Here is a 25,319-nt window from a genome sequence, read left to right as displayed (position 1 = left end):
ATTCGTGTCTGGAGAGTCTGGTAGCCAACAGAAATGTTTAAACTTGGAAGGGTGTTACTGGAGCCACTCTGTAGCAATTCTGGACATTTATGGTGTTGCACTGTCCTGCTGGAATTGCTCTAGTCCACCATAATGCACAATGGGCATGGATGGATGCAGGTGATCAGAGAGTATGCTTATGTACATGTCACCTGTCGGAGTCGTGTGTAGACGTATCAGGGGCCCCGTATCACTCCAACTGCACATGCCTCATACCATTACGGGGCCGCCACCAGCTTGAACAGTCCCCTGATGTCATGCTAGGCCCATGGATTCATAGCTCATATCGATGATGTTTCATTGAACGGTTCGCATGCTGGTACTTGCTGATGGCCCAGCATTGAAGTCTCCAACAGTTTGCAGAATGGTTGCACTTCTGTCATGTTGAATAATTCTCTCTATAGTCATTGCTGGTCCTGTTCTTGCAGGATCTTTTTCCGGTTGCAGTGATGTCGGAGATTTGACGATTCCTGATATTCATGGTACACCCATGAAATGGTAATACAGGAAAATCCCCACTTCATCGCTACCTCAGAGATACTGACTCCCTCGCTCATGTGCTGACTATAACACCATGTTCAAATTCACTTAAATCTTGGTAACCTGCCATTGCAGCAGCAGTAACCGATCTAACAACTGTGCCAGACAATTGTTGTCTTATACAGGTGTTGCTGACTGCAGCACAATATTCTGCCTGTTTACATATCTCTGTATTTGAATATGCATGCCTAGACCAGTTTCTTTGGCACTGCAGTGTATTATCCCTTTGGAAATGGAGCAAGACTTAACTTTACGTCCACTGTGGACCTACCAGGGTAAAAAATCAAAAGAAAGTTAAGCAGGCAAGCGCTTGCATTCCATGAGGTCAAGTTATCTAAAATGACATGAAAAAACAAACAAGTTGGTTAAAATGACATAAAAAATAATTTTCAGTTTAACATAGGTATCATAATGAACATAATATAAATTATGTAGACCCTGATTAGATGTAAGATAGGACCTGATGGCCATAATACTGGTTGATCTGGGGATGGGGACCAAACAGGGAGCTCATCAGTCCCATTGGATTAGGGAAGGATGGGGAGGAAGTTGGTTATGCCCTTTCAAAGGAACCATCCTATCATTTGCCTGAAGAAATTTAGGGAAATCACAGAAAACCTAAATCATGGCTGGAAGCGGGTGTGAACTGTCATCCTCCCAGATGCGAGTCCAATGTGCTAACCATTGCACCACCTCGCTTGGTGCCATAATGTAGCCAGGATGAATAAGTAAAACATCTGAAGAGCTTGGACATTCACTTCAATGTTGGACTGTACCCTACTTAATTTCCTTTACTCACTAAAATGTAATGAAGGAGGTAGGCCAGGGCAGTTTTTTTTTTTTAGCCTAATTTTCTCATTGGCTTAACATGTTCCACAGAAAGCCCGTTTTTAAGATTCTTTCATATAAAGTGTGACAAATGTTACAATGTGTTAAAACTGCAGTTTTGGATAGTAACACAGAGGGTATAAGTATCAACTAAAATACTATTTTCAACAAGATTTCTCTTCGTAACATGATGTGTTTATGGTAAACAGTCTGAAAGCATGTGCTTGTCCCGCATCTGCTTAACTTGTCATTTTGCTTGCTTTTTTATATGAAATAAAATGCAAGTGCTTGAAATTAACAAAGAAACATATTTATATGGATGGAAAAGGTTTGGAAATTAATCCAAATTGTGAAAAAAATTCTTCGATTTGTAAGTGAAAGTCAGTTAGTCAATGTTATTTTGTCAAAATGGGAGTGTTTCGACACTGACAGAAAGAAAAGTACAAGTGTATGATGCTATAATTGCCAATTAAAGGTTTGTTCAACTTCATTATTAAAAAAGCACTAATTGAAACTTTAAAAGCTTGTTTTTTTCCCAAAACAACATTTTTCAAGTTAATGTGAGCTGTAACTCATGAGATACACATAAATTACATTATATCTTTTTGTAACTTGCGAGTCTGCATTTTTGCTACTGTAGTACGTAAGATTTTTGCAATATATTTTAATTTTGAGTTTTGGTGCACATTTTTATAATGACTTTATCACAAAATTTGACTTTTATTTTAGAGTGCCGCTGTTTTGTTAAAAACAATTATTTTTTTAATATTCCTACAGTCTACATTAGACAGTATCATCACTTCAAAGCAGTGATTGAAATTTTGTTCTAGGTTCAAAGTTGTGGTGATCAGAGCTCCCACCAACTGCCCTCGCACTCCGCGAAGGTCTTTGATTGATTTCTTGTAGAGTCCTCTGGGTGAAAGTTTTTTTACTTAAAAAATACATAATATAATCTTAAGGGTGTACAACAAAAGTTTAAAGTCAGCTTTGTAATTTATTGGTTATTTTATTGAAAGAAAAAAGAAAAAAAAATCAATATCATGACTATCGGTTCCAAAATCAAGTAGCAACTGGTCTACTCCCTTAATGGCTCTCCCCCAAGTTCTCAGAAGATTCATTTTTGGCCTATACTTGTAAATGTATGTCATCTAGTATGTAAGTTTCTATGTTTGGGTGATGTAAGTATGAAGACAGCTTAAATTTTTTAAAGGTGTAATAATATTCAGTATATAAGTAGCTTATTCAAATGGCCAGCTGGAAAGTAAAGGAAATACAATGCAATAAACTTGCCCAAAGAAAAACAAAATTTAATAGGAAGCATGTTTTATTGTAAAACTTGCACAAAGAAAACAAAATTTAACAAAGTATGATTTACTCGAAGTCTTACATAAAATAACTCTGAAATTAAGACAAAAAGGAATTTATCCAAAACTTACACAATATAAAGGCGCAACATGAACAGTATTAGATACTGATGTTTTGTCTGTACACTGCTGGAAAAATATCTCTACACTAATTATTTCTGTGTTCTGTGGAATATAGTTAATATGTGCATTTAGAGAGGTTGTGGTGCTACTGAGTAATGTGTTGGGGCAGTCACTGTTGTGCTGTTAGAAGTGAACAGTCAAGTCAGAAGAGATGTTAGGATGTAGTAATGTGTTGGGGCATCACAACACTTGTGTGCATCTGTTGCAGACCTAAGCCTATTTGAATAAAATTGTCCAATGGGCATTACAGTAGCTCAACTGGCCTGTTGAGGGGTGCAGATATGCTGATCACATTGCTTCGGTATTATTTCAATGTTTTCAGCATGGGTCTATGGAACATACCATACGCATTTTACAGCACAAATGTATTTTATGAGTAACATTGCGCGAATGAAGAAAGAAATATTAAGATATTAACAACCGAATGTCTTTAAAGATGGAGCACAAGCTCATACTGGACCAGGATGGGGAAGAAATTCAGCACAGTACTTTGTCAAAACTCATCTTTGCATTCGATTTAATTGATTTAGCGAAACCACAGAAAACCTAAACCTGGCTAGCTGCTGATGAATTTGACCTCAGCTTCCCTAGAATTCAAAGCCAGCCTCTGTGGCCAGGGTATGAATAAGTCCCACCTATATAAGACTGATGATTGCATTCATGCGGCACAGATCTGCTGAGCAGTACTAGTGCAGTTACCCAAGATACAACGGCATCACATTTGGCTGCAAAGAAAAGGGGGTGTGGGAGAAGAGAAAAAAAGGTTTACTACATCCATTAGGATGTCAGTTCAGAAACCACTGTTGAAGCAGAGCACTGGTGCAAGATGTTTTTTATGTGACTGTTGGGATATTGCATACTGTGAAATGTCAAACACCAGAATTAAATGTGAGACCTGAGTTTCTCCTGGCGTATACAACTTTCAAATAACTTCCGGGAATTCAGCCAGGTAACGCTTTCAGTAATGCCTTGAAAATGGCGGGGTGTTCTTCCGCTGAAATATCGGTGGTCGCTGAAAGTGTTACCTGGCTGAATTCCCGGAAGTTATTTGAAACAAATGAGTTACTGAATCAAATTTGGGAAGAAAAGAAATTTATGGTGCAGCTTGATAAAAAGAAGGGATCATTTGTTAGGACACATCTTGGGACATCAAGGAATTATCAGTTTCGTAATGGTGGGAAACTGGGGGGGGGGGGGGGGGGGGGACTTGTATGAGGGAGGCCAAGGATTGACTACAGTAAGCTTGTTCAAATGGATCTAGGTTGCAGTAGTTATGCAGAGATGATGATGCTTGCCCAGGATAGACTAACACAGAGAGCTGCATTAAACCAACCACAATAACAACACTGCCGTATCTCTTACTACAGCCTTTTTTAAAGTGAAACAGTTCTTGAGAGTGCAGCATTATTTTTTCCAGCAGTGTACAAGATGAATGACAAACACATTTAAGAAAATTAAGATATAATACAACTCCTTGCTTCATGTTATCCAAGCTCAGTACTCAGTATAAATAAGTGGAATGTACGCTTTAACACATATAATATAGTAAACAAAGAATGTTGATTTTGAAACAGACTGTATGTAGGTGATGCTACTTTGATAATACTACTCTACATCACTCTGCAGAAAACAAATTACTCTATGAATTAATTGTTATCATCTTTTGTCTTCTCTGAATTAAACTCATCATTGTTTTTTTAAATATTTGGTCCACTTTATCTTCCATTTGCAGATATTATTTTCCTTTATAGCAGTACTGTAGAATGTCCCTCAGCAACATTCCCTTTGACATTCATTGATTATAGGATCAGGGAACACAGAAGATGGATATTGGGCTGCAAGAATATTAAATCAAAGACAGCATCTAATTTCTGAGATTAGTATTGAAGGACTAATATAAGGTACTAAATGTACTAGGACTTCTCAGTTTACTGCCAATCCTTCTAACAAAATAGAATATCACTCCATTTAGACAACTGTTTACGGCAATGCATCCACACATTAAATAGCTTGGTAGTAGTTTGAATTAAGCCTCAGAATAATAACCTGAAGGTTTGGGGGTTTGAATATCAGGGCACCTAGGTTCTTTTATGGCACATAAATGGCCTTTCATATTTGTCATAATGTTAATCATGCAAAAATATGAACCTAACAAGTGATTAGTTTTCTATCCTAATTTGTAAGTAATTCTATGACTGACTCAGTAAACTGTTTCTACGGTTGGTAAAGGTGGGCACATATATTCAGCACCAGGATAATGCATAGTAGATGACAGTAGTGCCCAAATCAACCTTCAGATTAATTTCTGCATAGAACAATATTGATCGCTTCCATGTACCATTAAATTTGAGTGTTGGGCAAAATTTAGCTCTCTTTCCAGACTTTGTTCTTCTACCTCACCTATTACACACAAGAAATGAAAAAGTTTGAGTGTCACAGTTTTCTGCAGTGCATATGTGTTTGACCAACTCTCATATGTTCCAGTTTCAACTGACGAGTTATTAATTATCTGCCAAAAACAAAGTGAGGAAACACCAGCTAGAACAATTAATTCTGTTACAAATTCAACTGAGAAATACAAACAAGCTACATATGTAACTGAAGTTATGCTGGTATCTGAGCTTTTGAAACCTTTTTAACTTATTTTTCAACTGAAGAAACAGATGTTCAAAATTCAGTAATGCTACACTACACAAATATGTAAACGATGGGGGACTGGGATGCAAAAGGTGCCTAAGATATTCAAGTGTATTTGATATTATTTAAGACCTCCCAACATGGTGAGAAAACAATCATTTAACCCTGATATTATGATTTAGCACGATGTTCAGAAATAAATATCAAGAAAAGAGTGAACTCTTGACACATAATAAATAGTCTTTAATCTGGTGCATATAATGATATATCTTCAAAACTTTAGGAATCTGTTGAAACATAATACAAACATCAACGCTGTCAAGGAAGTAGTTTGAATAAATTTATATGCGCGCGCCCACACACACACACACACACACACACACACACACACACACACACACAAAGCAAAGCACAAAATCTAGTCCACCATTATGTGTAACCTGCCTAGCAAATCTAATAAATTAAGTTTACATTATAATAGTGCACAAACTTAATAACAGAACATTGACAACATATGCTACATAATAGCAAATGCTACACACAACACTATCAACAGATTTTTACACTAGATGATATCCATTTTTAGTAATACAGTAATTATCATGCCATCACTGTAACATATTTCACATTGTAAATAAAATTTCAACAGATGAAGCAATAAATCTGTTGTTCGATGTTATATATTAAAATGCTTAATAAAAGGCATCTTCAAGTTTGTACAGTGTGATATGTACAGAGTTAATCTTTAAAATTGATGTATGTATTTAGTATTCTAAAATTCACATGTACACAGAAGCAGCCTTTTCACAATAAGCATTTTATGAGAGAGGGCAGAGGAATGACATTTATGGTAGTTTCCTTGGAACATATCATCGGCAGAATAATTTTGAAATGTTTTGCACAAATCCTACATTACAGCCATCTTTTCTGGGTGCATTTTGTGTGTTCCAAATTTTACATTCCTGAATTTACTACCTTTGATTGCACAGCTAGGTGCAAGTTAGCAAAATAATTTTGTAGGAAGAATCAAAGTCTACCTGAACAAATTATTTACGTTCATAAAACCATAGCACTGGTATCCAATATTGTTTTGACTTTGTGACGTTAACCTTGTTATAAGAATAAATCAACTTTTAATAACATGGAATTGCACATTTCTTTAGTCTGAGTGTCTTCATTTTAATTCACAACATGCATTTTTTCAAAAGATTTAGTTTCTTATCCTCAGTAGTTTTGTCTAGAAGGCTACACACTGATACCTTAGCAGCATTGTCTTATTTATTAGTATAGTTGATAGAAACAAACTGAATCCACTATCAGAACTCTGTCAATATTGACTTTGAGTTACAAATCAAAATATCATATACTTTGTGTACATAAACAATCCACAGGCTAACAGAGTTACATAAAAATGAAATTGCTCACTCAGTAATTGCATTAAACAAATATTTTCTACTTTATTTATTTTTTCTGTTACATTTTCCAAAACAATCAATTTCTGCCACTACCTATATTAAAAGAACGAATTGTAATGGCTACCACAATCCATTCATTACCGTAGGTTGTAAAAACTGACAGTCTGCAACTTTCAGTACCATAGTGTATTTGCCATGGAGGCTCTAGATGAAAGGAAGCGAAAGGTAGAAAATATGTTAAAATTAAGGATATATTTCTCAAAATCCCTCACCAGAACAAACAAACAGTACTATAAGAAATAGAAATCATGGCAAAAGACTCATTCCTGAGATGTCAATAAAAATTGTTGGCGAGAAGGTATGCAACAGGTCAAACAGCTAGTAAGAGCATTAACTAGCTAACTCGGCAGGATATGTCACGCAGTGAGAACTGGGAAAAATTGAAATGAAATATCAATAAATGAGAGAAGAGTACATCAGCACCCATTAGCTGCTATATTTAAGATGGAGAGCATTTAAAAACTTGATAGAGAATTGAGTATATAACAATTTTCAGGAAACATTAAGGAACAGTTTGATTATGTTTAAATCACACGAAAGACAGGGAAATGAGATCCTGAACTGCACTGGTAGGGCTGACATAAAAATATAGAAGAAATTACTGACAAGATGATACAAACTGAAACAATCTGGAAGAATAATAAAACCATGGAAGAAATGTGAAAATAAAGTACCACCATTGAGAATAATACCAATCAAGACCAGCACTGTCACAGTGAGAGTATGCATAATGGAACGGGTCTACAGAACATACTCTGTTAAAAAATAATGGCAACCTCTGCCTGCAGTGTCTCTGATTGTCAACCCAACTTATTAGTAATCAAAGTAAAATATGAGAGAAGGAACATTAACAAATTATGACAAGTACAAATAAGCAGAATATGGAGGTATAGGTAGGTGATATTCTGCAAAATGTTAAGAAGATTCTGAATTAACACACAGACAAAGAATGGAGAAAGTGAAGAGTTAGCATTTATGGCTTTACAGGAGAAAACTAAAATGCATGGAGTTTAAGTATAATTAGGAGCTATTCTTGGAATAGCCTCAACTTCTGCTACACCAATTCTCTCTAAATATATTTATACCATTCCGTTTGACTACACACACAATTCTGTACACTTCTGATATCATCATAATAATATGCAATGAATAACACACAACACTGTGAACTATTTGCTAACCTGAACTGATGTCATTTTCTACTTTTCTTCTTGGATTTCACTTGATTGTTCTGTATTCTATTACTACGGAAACTTGAAGCCTGCACAGTTGTACATACTTATACATCAGGAACTGAATTGGGTATTTTTGTGATGCCAGTTTTTATTTATAAAACTAAGTAAGGTTCTCAGGTGAATCATAAAATATACGCTACTGTCTGAATGACAAACATATTTGTTATATTTAACACAAAATAAATATTTGCTTAGGAACTTTATAAATTATTATTGACAAGATGTGTCACTGAATAACATCTTAGTACAGCATTCTACAAACATGTTCTCTGCAACAAATGCTGACAGAAATGTCAATATACTGCTGTCAACTAACTATAAAAGGCAGGTACATATAATACAACCACTGAAAACTGTCTCTCTCATTGAGTAATTAAGCTATGCCTAATGTAAATGATGCATGAAAATTAGCAATGAATTCTCATTGCTATAAGCTCACAGAAGAATCCCTGATGTTTGACTCCAAACCATAGGGTCTTCCGTAAAATGTTTTGACTAGATACTCACTACTTATGAAATGCAGGTGTATCATAAATACCTTATGTAAACTGTCACATACCACATTAATAAAATGGACATCTTAACACATAGATATCACTGTCAATACAGAACAACAGACAGAGGAAAGACCAATAATAGTATAAAGCACTTTGATATGCAATGTAACCAAGGACTGCACTATCATTTGGCGCTCTTCAGCACCAACAATATCGGGTATACTGTGCTATGGTTTCCCCTTGCCCCCTCTTTTGCAATTCAAATGATACATGGCAGTGATACAAGTAAAATATAAATACTAATTATAAGAAGCATTAAATCAATATTTTGAGATGTTACTGAACTAATTACGTCATATGTGTACAATTTCTTCAAAAAAGCGTTAAGTATAGAAACAATACTCTTGCAGTGCATTGTGAAGTTGTGAAAAAAGTATGACATCCAGTTGGGGAAAATATAAATGAGTACAACACAAATGTATCAAAGATTTCACAAGACATGTGGCAAAAACATCTGTGATAACAGTGGCATCAAATGAACGGTAACTCTCAAAAATAGTTCACAGTACCTGCACTGTACAGTGGCACAAATTAATAGTTCAGCTCTGTGTATTACAGACAATTCTTATTTTTCATAATAAATAAATATTCTTCTTGTATCTACTATCAAATAGAAATATTTCAATTATCTTCTGTTCTACAAACTTTAATTTGAAATATTCAGCCTTTTTTTTGGTTATAATTATCAGGTATATTAAAATAAATGTGGAAACTTAAACTCGCTGAATTTCAAATAATTTAACATCTGTGTCATACCATATTGGTGGATCCACATTCCTGAAAGATGAACAAATCGATACAAATTAATAAAAGATAAATTCTAGTACTATTCCTTTCAGTATATTATTTTAATGAGAGAATTCAAAGCATAGATTAATCTAACATACTAACCGTAGATAAATAACACCCCACATATAAGTACGAAACCATGTAGTAGTTCCAGTGTTTGCTTGATATTTTCGAATAAGAATTGGATGTGGAACTGGAAGTAGGCCTACCAGTGTGCCATGCTGCAGAAATTTTAGGATCTCACTTTCATCTGTCAGTCCCCTACAAAATATACAAACAATAGCCTCAGACCAGTGCAATAGATAAAATTTGTGTGATTGCTCAACTATAAAGTGATATACTGTGACTTACTTGTCAATACATATCTTCTCAACCTGAGGTACCAAGACTTGAAGCAGCCTCATTATTGTTTGCAAAGGAAGTTTACACTTCCAAGAATTTACCCACTCAGCTGTGGGTATCCACTGACCTCCAACACTCCCCTGGACAAGAGAGTGTGCTTCTGTCAGCCGGATGCTTTGTCGCTAAGTTCATGCAAATAATGTGTCAGCAACATAAATTAAAACAAACAAAACAAACAAATATTCAAAAGGCATAAAATAACAAATGATAACCATGAAAGCAAAACAAAAATTAAAAATGATGTGGCAGGAAGAGGTACAATAACAAGTAGAGGGTGCATTACATTCAGTGAAAAAAATTAGAATTTTTTCTTCTGGATATTTAATGACAGTGGAAATTTGTGCAATGTTGTAATAAAAGACATAACATGAATGAGAAATAAACATAACAAAAAGATTGAAGCATTGGTAAACTAATTAGAAAGGTAATACAGGGGAATAAAATATTAAATATCTAATAAATTATTATTTCCGCTGTAACACTTGGACCATAAGTTTTCAACTTCTTATCTTCAATCTATCTTTTTAAGTGACTCCAACCATGAATTCCTGCTCATTTCACCTTTGACAGTTCTGAAGAGTCTCATTTCTCATTGCAAAATTCCAATCACACATCCTCTTTCCGAAATCTTGTCTGGCACATGGTATCCCAACCAACCAGCTTGACATTAAAATTGGCATCTCAGGTTATCACCCATCCCACTGCAACAATCGTTTTCTTTTCCAATTACATCAGTCCCTCACTCTCACCCATCTGCTACTTCATAATCATACTTGACAGCATCTACTACTTTTGCAAAATCCTTTTACTCTGTAACCACAACTACCTGAATGGCTTCACTACAACAGGAACCCTCGAACTTCAACAGTTGGAACGGCACCCCAAGCACTGTCTGAGGAAGCAGTCCCAGCTACTGCTCTCTTATGCCCACATGAGAGTACTTACAGCCAATAAAAAGCCTTCCACTCTGTTCTGCCCCCCCCCCCCAATCCCACCTCCCAGTCAATCCCTCACAGCTCCCCCCTACCATGCTTCACTGACTTACTCCACACTTTACATTCCCAAAAACTTCCTCCACCCTTCATAAAATGCACTACTCTTGAGTACCCATCCTGTAACACTGTTGTCAACGTTTCTGCCAAAGCTCTGGGCCCTGCAGAAGTCTCAGCATTTTTGAAAAACCTCACCTTTAGCCCCAAACCTAAGTTCAACCACACTGAACACCTTCCTTCCTTTACTCATTCTCTGCAGTGCAAACATTTCTTCACCATACACCCCACTGACAGCAGCTAACTAGAACCCCACATAGAACCTTGCTTAAAACAGTTCAAACCTTCCTCCAACTGGGAACCTCCTCTTCCACACAGTCATACCCTGGTAATCTTTCAGGAATTCCTCACTTCCATCCTGGCCTCACCTCCCTTTCCTGAATTCCTCCCCAGAGAGTTCAACAACACTCCTATGGAACACACAGCTACCTCTAACCTGAAAACCAGTCCATTCGTTATCATCTTTCCTGCTGACAAAGGCTCTACCAAAGTGATCATGAATCATAGTGACTATGTTGCTGACGATCTCTGGCAACTTTCCAACACCTCAACATACAAGCATCTTTTCAAGGCCTTAGTATTGTCTATAACCTCCCATCCTACATTCAAGGCACTGCTCATTTCCTTCACCACTCTCCAAAGTTCCTGTCTTTTTATCTCCAGACTCTTCGATGGTCAGTGCAAATGCAACGTCCATGTACACCAACTTCCCCCATGCCAATGAACTTGTGCCCATGCAACACTACCTTTGCCAATGTCGTCCTGATGCCAAACTCACCACCTCTTTCCTAATACTCCTAGCCAACCACATACTGACCCAGAATTATTTAACTTCTGAAGGCCAAATCTATATTAAAAAAAAATAAATAAATAAAATAAAATAAAAATATGGTAGTGCGTTGGGCAGTCACTTGGCACCATTTTATGCCAACTTATTTATGGACCATCTGCGGGAATTCTTCCTATCCAATCAACATCTTTCCCTCAAAACATCAACACCTACTCCCAAATCAACTTCACCTGGTCCTTCCAATTTAACAAACAACCTTCCTATATGTCATTTCCACTCTCAGATGGCTCCGTAAATACCTCTGTTCATATCAAGTGCACCAACCTCAAACGGTACCTCCACTTTGACAGTTGTCACTTTTTCCATGTCAGGAAGTCTCTTCCTTAACAGCCTCACCACCTGTGGATGCCAAATCTGCAGTGACAACTAGGAGTTGTCGAAATATACCGATAATCTTACCACAGCCTTTGGTGACAGCCAATATTCTATTCAGCTCACCCATACACAGATCTTCTGTGGTGTCTACTCATTTGATACCAGTAAACCTGTTAACCGGCCACTGACCAGCACTCCCTCTGATCAGCCTGTATTACTCTGCCCTTGAATAGCTCAACCACAACCTTCACCAGGGCTTTAACTACATTTCATCATGCCCTGACATGAGGGCTGTCTACCCAAAATCCTACCCACTCCAGAGTAAGTGGAGTGCTCCTGTTCCCAGGAATTATGATAGCCCCAAGTACAATATTATGGCACAATAACAAGTACTGTCCACCAGGAAAGGCTTAATTTACATTTTCTTAATGATAAGGTTTTAACTATGAAGTGTTTTGTGTTATATATACATAAGAGAAAAGGGAATTGGAGCCAAAGATGATGAAAGAGACACAGCAAGGCGGACAATCCATTGATGGCTGTTATCAACAAAAGCCAAGAAACTGGCCACTAGGAAGAGCTGCGATAGCCATCAGCAAAAGCAGCCAAAGCTGCTGTTAGCAAGATGGCTAAAAATGCATACTTCTCTGGTTGTTTAATGAGGTTGAAATTTTTGTTCTTATACTCTCTCTGGATTGCAGAAATGGTAATATTTGTTAGTTATTGACACTGACTGGGAATGTGTTGCAATTTTGGAAGCTTGTCTGATCTTAAGGAAGTTTGTGACACCTAAGCCATGAATCACTAGTTTCAGATTTATTTAGCCATACAGTACCAGTGATAAACATTGGTGTGTTGGAGACTTCTAGTTTTGATAGAAATATAGTCCCGAACACATCAATTTTTTATTCTAGTTGGGCAAGTTCCTGCTCGAGTTAAATGATTAATTGGTATATTGAAAGTATATAACCTCTTGAGATACGTGATCATTGAACACTCAGAAGTAGCATTTTTAGTCCATTGGTGTCTAAATTGAAATCAGTTTTCCATGATATTTCTACCAAAAAACTAGTAGGGGAAGTTAGAGTGACAGGAGCCAACACTGGAAGAGGGACAGTTTTCATATCATAGTCTGAAATAAATAAATAAAATGAAAATATATGTGTCCTCTGAAAATAATGCCTTCAATTTTTTTATGTGAAACCTCAAAGCTTAAACAAATGTTATTAACATTTTAAATCTTTATTCTCTATGTATACACAGTTACAGTCCTCTTACAGCCAGAGGGCTTGAAATTTTATCGTGCAACATGGTGAAGTGTAAATTAACTATGTCGGTGTGTGGAGAAACAGCATGCCACCATCGAGTTTCTGACCTCAGAAGAGTTCATTCACATATGGAGCACCCTCTCATTCAGCATGACAATAACAAACCACACACTAGCACTATGACATTTGGCTCTACCCACAAACTTAAATATTCTACAGTGACAGTCCCAACAAACTAGTCTCTCATTGGGAGAAGTGTGTTCGTCGCCAGGGTGACTATGCTGAGGAATAAATATGTAGACACAAAGAATAAAAATGTAGAATATAAATAAAACTGATTTTACTTAAAAAGATTTAAGAATTCTCACATAAATAATTTGGAGGCATTACTTTTCAGCATGTTCTCATGATTTGGGAGGTAAAAATTTATCTGTGATGTGGGACTGTAATTCAGGAGGAGGAAAAGGACAAGAAGAAAAATGGTACAAGAACATGGATTGGAGGAGAGGAATGAAGGGGGAGAACTGCCTGGTAAAATTTAGCACTGAGCACAATTTAATCATTGATAATACTTTGATTAAAAATCGTGAAAGAGGGTCAGACAAGTGGAAGAGACTTGAGACACCACAAGGTTTTGAACAAACTGCATAATTGTAACACAGATATTAAAAACCAGATTTTAAACTACAAAGCAGTTCTAATACGTTAGGCAATGATTGCCTGAAACAGATGTAAGCAACACAGTACAAGACAAGTAAGTGTCCTAGAGAGACAAAATAGTAAAGGCAGCAGTGGATCAAATAGGCAAAAAGACAGGACCCAGCAGAAACCTTTGGATAACACATGGGGTATTGAATCTACTAGATGAAAGGCAAAAATACAAAAATACATCAAATAAAATAGGCAAAATGGAATACATAAGTCTAAAAAATGAGAGTGGCAGAAAGTTCAACATGGCTAAGCAGGAATGACTGGCAGACAAGTGCATGGCTGTAGAAGCAGTATACCGAGGTACCATCTACAGAAAGATTAAAGAGACCTTTGGAGGAAAGGGAAGCAGGTGTATGAATTTCAGGAGCTCAGATGAGGAGACTGTGCTTAGCAAAGAAGGGAAGGCTGAAAGGTGGAAGGATTAAATAGGGGGTCTTATAACAGAAACAAACTTAAAGACAATATTCTAGAAAGAGAAGAGGGAGAAAATGAAGATGAGTTTGAGAGAGATGATACTGCAAGAACAACTTGACAGAGCTATGAAATTTAAAGAAGGTCCCCAGAGTAGATGACATGCCATCAGAATAATTGAGATCCTTACTTGGGAAAGCCAGCCATGACAAAACTAATTCACTTTGTATTCAAGATATATCAGACAGACGAAACACCTCAGACCTCAAGAATACTGTCGTAATTACTATTCCAAAGAAGACAGGTGCTAACAGGTGTGACTAGTACTGAACTATCAGTTCAATATGTCATGTCTGCAAAACACAGACATGAATTAAGTCATGTAACAGTGGAACAACTAGTAGAAGCTGACATAGGGGAAGAACAGTGTCGGTACTGGAGAAATGTAGGAACACATGAGGCCATACTGATCTGTTGCCTTACCTTAGAAGACAGTATGAAGAAAGACAATTGAACATTTACAGCACTCATACATACTGAAAGGTTTTGACAATGTAGATGGATTCTCTGAAATTCTGAAGGTAGCAGGGGTTAAAATAGAGGGAGCACAAAGTTTTGTACAGAAACCATGCTGCAGTTGTAATAGCTGAAGGCCACAAAAGCAAAGCTGAAGTTGTAGCCTATCCTCCATGTTATTCAAATTGCACATTGAGCAAGAAGCAAAGGAACCAAAGAGAGATTTAGAAATGGAATTAAAGTTTAGAAAGAAGAAACACAAATTGTGCAGTTTTCTGACAACATTGTAATTCTGTCACAGACAGCAAAAGACTTGGAGAAGCAGCAGAACAGAAGGGATAGTGCCTTGAGAAAATGTTATAAGATGAATATTAATAAAACTAAAACAAGAATAATGGCGAATTACATTAGGAAATGAGAGATTACAAATAGTAGATGAGTTCTGCTATTTGGGCAGCAAAATAGCAGACGATGGCTGAAATATAACAATATTATGAAAAGGAAAGTTGCTACTCACCATATAGTGGAGATGCTGAGTCGCATATAGGCACAACGAACACACACACACACACACACACACACACACACACACACACACACACACACAAAAGACTGCATCCTCTGGCAGCTGAAGCCATGCTTCCAGTGTGTGCGAGTTGTGTTTCCGTGTGTGTGTGTGTGCATGTGCGTGTGCATGTGTGTGTGTGTGTGTGAGAGAGAGAGAGAGAGAGAGAGAGAGAGAGAGAGAGAGATCTATTTTTGAGAAAGGTCTTGTTGGCCAAAAGCTTATATTGTGACAGTCTTTTTGTTGTGCCTATCTGTGACTCAGCGTCTCCGCTGTATGGTGAGTAGTAGTAACTTTCCTTTTCATAATATTGTTACATTCCATTCTGGATTTTCCATTGTTTGATTTTTGCCAGACGATGGCTTAAGTAGGACAGAAAACGTTTGCTGGTAATACAAGAACAGCTTTTCTGAAAATGAGAAATTTGTCGAAAATGAATATCAATTTCTGTCTGGAGTGTACCTCGTATAGGACTGAAAGCAGTTCATGCAAGGGAAGAATAGAAGCTTTTGCATTGTTATGCTATGGAAGGATACTGAAAATTAGATGAGTAAATCGAATAACTAATGAGAAGGTACTGAATCAAATATGGAAAAAAGAGACATTTATGGTACAACTTGACTAAAATATGGCATTGGCTTACTGCAAACACCCTGAAGCATCAACAAATCATTAATTTCATACTGTAATGGAAATGTGGGGGGCTAAATTGTACCCCACCCACTTTAGATTTATATTGTGGAGTACCAGCAGGTTAGGCTGCAGTTCATTCCTTAAAACTGCAGTGGGTTTGCCTATCAAAATATCAGTGATCTTAGACGAATTCACCCAGCCACACTGCCGGGACTTCTCCAAACACCTTTCACCTCTCTCTGTACAGTATATTTCAGGTCATGCATGGTTAAGTATGCATTGTTATCAATGTATGGAAGACCACCTCAGTTGTTCTATTCCCACTATGAAACTTATCTCCACAGCCAAGTATACTGATGTGTGTGTGCCCAATAGATTATAAATGTGTGCTGGTCCAGGACCCAAAATCATTGATTAGTTACAGCTTTCACTTTGCAACAAATTATGTGATAAAGATTTACCTTCCCGTCAGATTAAAAATGTATGCATACATGTACAAATCTAATGCACAGCTAGCCACTTTCACCTCTTGGGACTGTCGCACCTCAGGGCCTGGAGACAACAGCGGCTGTGTGGGTGTGAGTTGTGCATGTGTAAATGTGTGTGCATTTGTCTCTCATGTGATGAAGGACTTTGTCCAAAAAGATGGTATTTTCCAACACTCTACTTTTAAATGTGCCCACCTGCCACTGAATATCTCTTCTATGTGGTGAATAGCAATCTATCCACTCCACACTGTTACTGCATTCCAGATTTTCAATTGTTTGAATTGAAGTGAAGAATGCGATGTCAGGCAGCATGCTCAGCAACCAGGTGGTCCTGTTTCTTGTCGGTGGACATTCACGCAGACAGACAGCTTGTTGGTTGTCATGCCCATGTAGAACGCAGCACAGTAGTTGCAGCTTAGTTCGTAGATCACATAAGTGCTTTCACAACTATCCCTGCCATTGATGTGTAGACGATGCTTGTGACTGTAATGGAGCAGGTGGTGGTAGGAGGATGTATGCAACAGATTTTGCATCTACGTCTATTACAGGGATATGAGCCATGAGGAAAGAGTAAGGATGGATGATAATATTGCACAAGTTCAGTGGCCAGTGGAATTCTGCAAAGGCAGGTGAAGTGAATGGGCAAGAAAGTGTCGGAAGTTTTGCAAGAAAAGTGGATAGTGTGTTCTCACCCTCAATGAATCTGAACAACATAAGGGGTTAGAGATTCTGAGTGGTTAGGTTCAAATGGCTTTGAGCACTATGGGACTTAACATCTATGGTCATCAGTCCCCTAGAACTTAGAACTACTTAAACCTAACTAACCTAAGGACAGCACACAACACCCAGTCATCACGAGGCAGAGAAAATCCCTGACCCCGCCGGGAATCAAACCCGGGATGAGTGGTTAGGAAGGATTCCTCTAGATGAATATGTTGGTATAGGAGGGTGCCATGCAAGTGCCCACTGCTATCAAGGATTTGTTTGTAGGTGATGCTTTCGAAGGAGGAGTAATTGTGGGAGAGGATATAGTTGATCATAGTCGCCGGGAAGAAGGTTGTGGGTTTGGAATCAGTTGGGCATTGTGTTCAACAGTAGCAAGAAGAATTTTACTGTCCTCCTCCCCTACCCTGCTATCCCTGTCCCTCCCTACCCTAGCCTCCTCCTTACCCCTCCACCCAGATTACTTCTCCCATCACACGCAGTTGCTCGCAGTCCAGCCACAGTGGCCAGAGAAAGTGGTCATGTATGTGTGTGTGTGTGTGTTGCCTACTTCTGGAGAAGGCCTTTTGGCTGAAAGCTCACATGTTTAACAGTCTTTCTGTTGTGCCTGTCTGCAACTCAACATCTCCTCTATATAGTGAGTATCAATCTATCATTTTCATTATACTGTCATTATTCCATCCAGGATTTTCCATTTCTTGAAATGGTATAAATGGTTCTTCCATGCACGGATAAATCTGCTGTATGATAACCTACTGAATAAAATTCCTTTCCTCACTACGTCCTTGCAAATATCAAGGCAAAATATGTAAAATGAAGCATTAAAAAGATAATTATTTTGTGGTGCATATGAATAAACAGGTGTCTTGTCATAACGCCATTGGAGCCACTAATTTACTTTGTCTGACCAAAACATTAATAAGAACATAACTAAACCACTGTTTTGTTTCTCAATGCACAAGTAGTAACAGTACAGTGTATATTACACAAGACAAAATCTCACTAACTGTCGGTACTTACCTGTGAGGCAGACCTCTGTAAACTCACATTTGACACTGATGAATCTGATACTTTACGCATGGAGTGCGACATAGTTGCAGAATGCACTGAAGCTGTGGGAGAACTGGGTGTTGCTGGCTGAAAATGAATTAATATTAGTGCCACAAAAGTAGTCCACATCATTCAGCAAAGTATCAAGTACAATGCATATAAAATAATCTGGTTACACCTCTCCCTCAGTTCAGCATGGGAAAAACTTTACATAGCAACAAGCACGGCAGCCTCGGAAATACCACCACCACCACCACCACCACCACCACCACCACAACCACCACATTGTGCAATCATTCTATCTTATTCCCAATGTGTAAGTAATTCAGCTTTGCTTTGGTTTATTGTGTTAGCCAGTTTTATTTGAAGACTACAATGGTCTTGCTGGATTGCATGTCATGTTTTACTTGATATCCCAGTCGTCATGACAGCATTACAATGAGATGGCTATCAAGCAAATGGCTACTCTACACAGGAGCCACATTAGGCATCAGTACTGCTCTGAAGCTGTATAAAAATTATATGTACATAACACTGTGCATAACAATATAAATCTTGGGGAGTACGGCAATTGTTTAGATAGATTAGGTATATGTGATCAGTGGTTCATGTGTAATAAATGTGGACAGATGGGTGTTACTCTACTGGCATTAATGGTTCACTGTTTGTTGGCTGGTTGGTTGGTTGGTTGGAAGGGGGGGGAGGGAGGGAGGGGTAGGAGGGGAACAAATAGCAAACTCATCATTCCCATTATTTAAGGAGGCAGAAACCAAGGGAGAAACAATACAAACAGCATGGTCCAGCCAAGGGGAAGTGAAAATGAGCAAACTAAGGGGTAAAAGGAATGTCTGGGCAGCAGAAAGAGGAAAGATCAGAAGGGTGGGGTGGGAGGGGGGGTTGAGAGTGCAGGGCAGCACCAGAAATGCTTCGCATGTTGGGGCACAAGCACTGCCACCAACACCTTCAGATCCCAAGACATGATGATCATGACACAATGGGGACAACACCAAGGGAAGAAGACACAAGAAAAGGGGGAAACGAAATGACACAAAAAAACAGGCAAAACATAAGGAAAAAAGGGGAGGGAGAACCTGGTCACTGTGGAGACAAGGTCAACATTAACTGAGGGACTGATTCCTGAAAAAAAAAAAAAAAAAACCAAGGACAGACATAACCATGTGAGGGGTGTTTGCTAACACTTGGGACAAGGAAGGAGGGAGGGCATATTTAGTGGGTGGTTCAATGCAGTGTAAGAAACCATGGGTCAACCTAGTATGGCCGATATGAAGATGACAGAGGATGGCAGATTCACACTGGGAGAGGCAGAAGAAGAACACCATGTGGTGGGAGCCTCCTTGATTGTGCTAAGTTTTGTTGGACAGGTGGGGTAGCCTTCCAAGGGCCAGCCCATGACTGAGCAAAAAGGGATTTAATGTAAAGCCACAAGTGAGTCCAACTGGACCTGGACAGCAACTGCTTTCAATGTAGTATGAAATTGAGTCCCGGAACTAACAAAGTCCTCGCATCCCAAGCTGCAAACAAAACCAGAACCTTTAAAAGGCCAAGCCGGTTCTGACAAAGCACAGAATCTATGAAGGGGTCGGTGAGTGAGTAGCAGTAAAATGAGATTCCTAGAGAATGGCACAACCTGTCAAGTAAAAGACAATAAGGGATTGCAACTATGGGAGGCGACAGTAGTATCCATTAAAGTTCCAGTCAATATGCATGGAGCAAACACCCAAACAGGAAGTGAATGGGATGGAGCCAATCACACCACCGGGTCACCATGTATCATCAATGAGGACGGGATGACATCCATAAATAAGAGTCAGACTCAGTTTCCAATGAAGGAGATGGCACCTCTGGGGGCACCGGGAAAGGAGGGGGGGGCAATGTCCTGGTACTTATGTTCTTTCTTTTTCTTCTCTTTCAGAGGTTAAGGAGAGCAGGGTACAGCAGGCTTCTGCACGATCCAGAACTGCAAGAGGGTGGGCTACCTAGTGGCACAACGACTGTGTGTCCCGTAGCTGAGTTGTGGTAGCAGGCCTCCAGCCTGAGAGACGATGGGGACGGGTCCCAGGATTGAGCCCCATCACTGGCAGGCACCAAAGAATCTGCAGGGGAGAGGGAAAGAAGAGGGGGCCAGGATTGGAGTGAGAAAGAGGGAGGAGGGGAAAGGACATAACAATAACAGATGCAATGGTGGAACTCATCAACACAGAGTGAAGTTGGTCATATTTCTGATGAACCTCAGTGTAAGATAAATTATGATGAAAGTTATACTCCTGGATCTTCTTTCCTTCTTATAAGCTGGGCAGCCTGGTGTGTGAGGAGAGTGATAGTCATGACAGTACACATGAGTGGCAGAACACAGCAGCTCCCTCATGGAGTTGGTGTCCACATTCACCACATAGATGGTCCACTGTACAGCTGTAAGACCTATGCCTGAGATGCAGGCACCGAAAACACCTCATAAATGGGAGGACATACAACTTCACGTTACACCGATAACATATAACCTTGAGAGGGTATCTCTGAGAGGGTATCTCTCTCAAAAGCCAGAATAATGGTGCCAGTATCAGTGCGACTGTCCTTATGACATTTATGAAAATGCCGAACAAAACCAATGCCCAACTGTTCCAGTTTAGCCTGGAGTTTCTCATCAGTTTGAAGGATGAGATTACTATGAGAAATGACCTCCTGAACCATATTCAAAGACTGCAGATGAGTAACGGACACCGGAATGTCGCCAAGATGATCCCAAGCACGAATGGCTGCAGACTGGGTGGCACAAGTAGTTTCAATCAACAGTGAACCCAACACATCTTACTGAGAGACCACTTCACCAAACTTGTCTTTGATATTTTCCACTAAAAATAACAGCCTTTTGGCAGAGATTGTGTCCCCATCCTCCCTAGTCTAGACAAGATAGCGAGGAAAGTGTTTCTCCTCAAGCAGGTGAGCCTGGCCCTTCTCCAAGGGTGTAGGGAAGGGAAAGCCGCAGGGTCATAAGAAGCAGCTTTCGACGATCCCCATTACTAACCAAAGAGATAACTGTAGAAGAATGACCAGTTTTTTGGAGCTTGCTATGTATCATAAAAAGGGCCATAACAGATATTGGAAAGGAAAACAGATACAAAGAAGGTACCAGTGAAGAAACCATGAGTAACAGAAGAAATACTACAACTGATTGATGAAAGGAGGAAACACAAAAATGTTCTGGAAATCTCAAGACTACAGGAATACAAGTCGCTGAGGAATAAAATAAATAGGAAGTGCAAGGAAGCTAAGATGAAATAATTACCTGAAAAATGTGAAGAAATCAAAAAAGAAATGATTGTCGGAAGGACAGACTCAGCATACAGGAAAGTCAAAACAACCTTTTGTGATATTAAAAACAAGGGTGGTAACATTAAGAGTGCAATGAGAATTCCACTGTTAAATGAAGAGAAGAGAGTGGGTAGGTGGAAAGAATACACTGAGGGCCTCTATGAGGGGGAAAATTTGTCTGATGTGATAGAAGAAGAAGCAGGAGTCAATTTAGAAGATATAGGGCATCCAGTATTAGAATCAGAATTTAAAAGAGTGGTGGAGGACTAACAACCAAATAAGGTAGAATGGATAGATAAAATTCCATCAGAATTTATATAATCATTGGGGAAAAGTGGCAACACAATAACTATTCACGTTGGTGTGCAGAATCTATAGTCTGGCAACATACCATCTACTTCTGTAAAAATATCATCCACACAATTCCGAAGACTGCAAGAGCTGACAAGTGCGAGAATTATCACACAATCAGCTTAACAGCTCATGCATCCAAGTTGCTGACAAGAATAATATACAGAAGAATGGAAAAGAAAATTTAGGATGTCCTAGATGATGATCAGCTTGGCTTTAGAAAAGGCACCAGAGAGGCAACTCTAACATCGCGTTTGATAACAGAAGCAAGACTAAAGAAAAATCAAGACACGTTCATACGATTTGTCAACCTGGAAAAAGTGTTTGACAATGTAAGATGTTCAAAATTCTGAGAAAAATAGGGGTAAGCTATAGGGAGAGATGGACAATACACAATATGTACAGGAGCCAAGAGGGAATAATAAGAGTGGATAATCAAGAACGAAGTGCTCGGATTAAAAAAGACAGGGATGTAGTCTTCGCCCCCCCCCCCCCCTCCCCCAATGTTCAGTCTGTACATTGAAGAAGCAATGATGGAAATAAATGAATAGTTCAAGAGTGGAATTAAAATTCAAGGTGACAGGATATCAATGATACGATTCACTGATGACATTGCTATCCTGAGTGAAAGTGAAGAAGAATTACATGATCTGCAGATGGAATGAACAATCTGATGACTACAGAACATGGATTGAGAGAAAATCAAAGACAGACAAAAGTAATTAGAAGTAGCAGAAATGAGAACAGTGAGAAACTTAACATCAGGATTGATGGTCATGAAGTAGATGAAGTTAAGGAATTCTGCCACCTTGGCAGTAAAATAACCAATGACGGACAGAGCAAGGAGGACTTCAAGAGCAGACTGGGAATGGAAAAAAGGTCATTCCTGGCCAAGAGAAGTCTACTAGTATCAAACACAGGGCTTAATTTGAGGAAGAAATTTCTGAGAATGTATATCTGGAATAAATACAGCATTGTATGGTAGTGAAACATGGACTGTGTGAAAACTGGAACAGAAGAGAATTGAAGAATTTGAAAAGTGGTGTATGGAAAACAATGATAAGGAGAAGGGACAAGATGATAGGACAATTGTAGAGGAAGACAGAGATTGGAATACATCCAGCAAGTAATTCATGACACAGATTGCAAGTACTACTCTGAGATGAAGAGACTGGCGCAGGAGAGGAATTCGTGATGGGCCAAACCAAATCAGTCAGAAGACTGATGATCTCTCTCCCCCCCCCCCCCTCCAAAAAAAGTATCATACAAAAAAGACACCACCTAGCCACAGCAAGGGGCTTCTGGCACATGGCCATTATCAGCAGGAGTTCTGATGTTCCAGAACAACAAGCAACCATTCCTAAGCATACATGGGGAGGCAACAACTCAGGCATCAGAAGTGTGATCCTTGTGTTGCTATGGGGCTTAGCCATATGGGTACATAACAGCCCCATCACACCGACTGGCTCCATGTGCTGGTGACCTAGCAGAGCAGAGGGGGGCTAAAACAGCGAAGGAAGAGGGGAAGGAAGGGGCAAGAAATGCAGGATATCAGATGGATAGGCAGGTCGACATAAGTAACAACACCGAATGAGGGGAACAACGGGGCAGAGGGGAAGGAGTGAGGATGGGGGGGTGTGGGTGTGGGAGGGGGAGGGGCATGGGGAAAGAAATATAGCCCAGTAAGGAAGAATGGGCTGCAACAGATCGAGGCCTCATGTGTGCCACGCACAAACTCACGAAAGAACTGTGAGGCCCAGAGAGGGTGGGGGATGGGGGGAGGCGTTCACGGGTTGATTTCAACAAAATTATTCCAACAGTGTATATTATCTCACTAAAACAGTCTCTGCTTTATTGTTGCTATAGAGGATTCAACTGACAACATCTGAAAAAGAACTGATATATAAGTAAAGTGAAAGGTGAATTGTCTACCAACATTGATAGTATACCTGCTGTCTCATGTTGGATTGATTATCCAGCTATATTCAGCAATCATTGCTTCACTAAAGGGAAAGCAATTGTGACTGAAACTGTTGTTGAAGTCTATATAGTCAAAATGGAGGGATGTGGAAGAGGCAGAGCAGGGCAGAAAAGAAGACAGAAAAATGCAAGGAGGAGGAAGATGGTTACATTGTGTGTGTACTGACATGAAACTATGTTCATTACTAAAAGTCTAACTAGTGCGCACATCACCGAGTTTAGAAGAGAGCCCCAACAGAAACAGCAATAACAACTGAACCATTCTGCGTTTGGGATAGTTCAGAAACAGCATAAAAAAGTGCACAGTCAGCCAATTAAAAAAATAAATATGCTCGTTTAAGATGGCAAACTCATCATAAATGCCAGTTATTATAAAAGGTGTCATGCATAAATTTAATCAGTTGCATGTTACATACATCATTTTGAAATGGGACTACCTTCCCATCCCTCTATGAAATTTCTTCCTCATGTCAGCATTCTCTGAAGAGGTAATTTTAGCTTAAATTTTTAACTTTCTGGAATTTATTTACCTCTCCCTTATTTCTGAAAGCTACAATGTTTATACATTATTATCATTTAAAATGATAGCTCTACTTGGAACTGAACCAAAATACTGTTAATAATATTTTATTCAAAGTAACTTGTTTATAATTAATTAAATGTAATTTAAATTGTTGTACTATATCATCATCATCATCATTTAAGACTGATTATGCCTTCTGCATTCAGTCTGGAGCATAGTCCCCCTTATAAAATTCCTTCATGATCCCCTGTTCAGGGCTAACATTGGTGCCTCTTCTATTACTTCAAAATCATTCTTAACCGAATCCAGGTACCTTCTCTTTGGTCTACCCCGACTCCTCCTACCCTCTACTGCTGAACCCATGAGTCTCTTGGGTAAGCTTGCTTCTCCCATGCGTGTAACATGACCCCACCATCTAAGCCTGTTCGCCCTGACTGCTACATCTGTAGAGTTCATTCCCAGTTTTTCTTTGATTTCCTCATTGTGGACGCCCTCCTGCCATTGTTCCCATTGTACCTGCAATCATCCTAGCTACTTTCATATCCGTAAACTCAACCTTATTGATAA

General features: G+C 38.9%; 1 protein-coding gene across 1 annotated transcript in view; it reads right to left on the bottom strand.

Moving 5' to 3' along the window:
- Nucleotides 1–2,723: 2,723 nt before the first annotated feature.
- The window catches only part of LOC126200303 (protein HID1), an 87,241-nt gene continuing 64,645 nt past the window's right edge, over nt 2,724–25,319 (bottom strand). Inside the window, exons 14-17 of the mRNA XM_049936697.1 lie at nt 18,539–18,655; nt 9,939–10,111; nt 9,690–9,848; nt 2,724–9,575 (exon numbers count right to left, since the gene is read on the bottom strand). Coding sequence (XP_049792654.1) covers nt 9,512–9,575; nt 9,690–9,848; nt 9,939–10,111; nt 18,539–18,655 — 513 coding nt within the window. The 3' untranslated portion in view covers nt 2,724–9,511. The remainder of the gene's footprint in view (nt 9,576–9,689; nt 9,849–9,938; nt 10,112–18,538; nt 18,656–25,319) is intronic.

Source organism: Schistocerca nitens, chromosome 1 (genome assembly GCF_023898315.1).
Source record: "Schistocerca nitens isolate TAMUIC-IGC-003100 chromosome 1, iqSchNite1.1, whole genome shotgun sequence".
Classification (NCBI taxonomy): Eukaryota; Metazoa; Arthropoda; class Insecta; order Orthoptera; family Acrididae; genus Schistocerca; species Schistocerca nitens.
The sequence above is the reverse complement of the archived record's forward strand: the minus strand, read 5'-3'. Positions and strand labels throughout refer to the sequence as shown.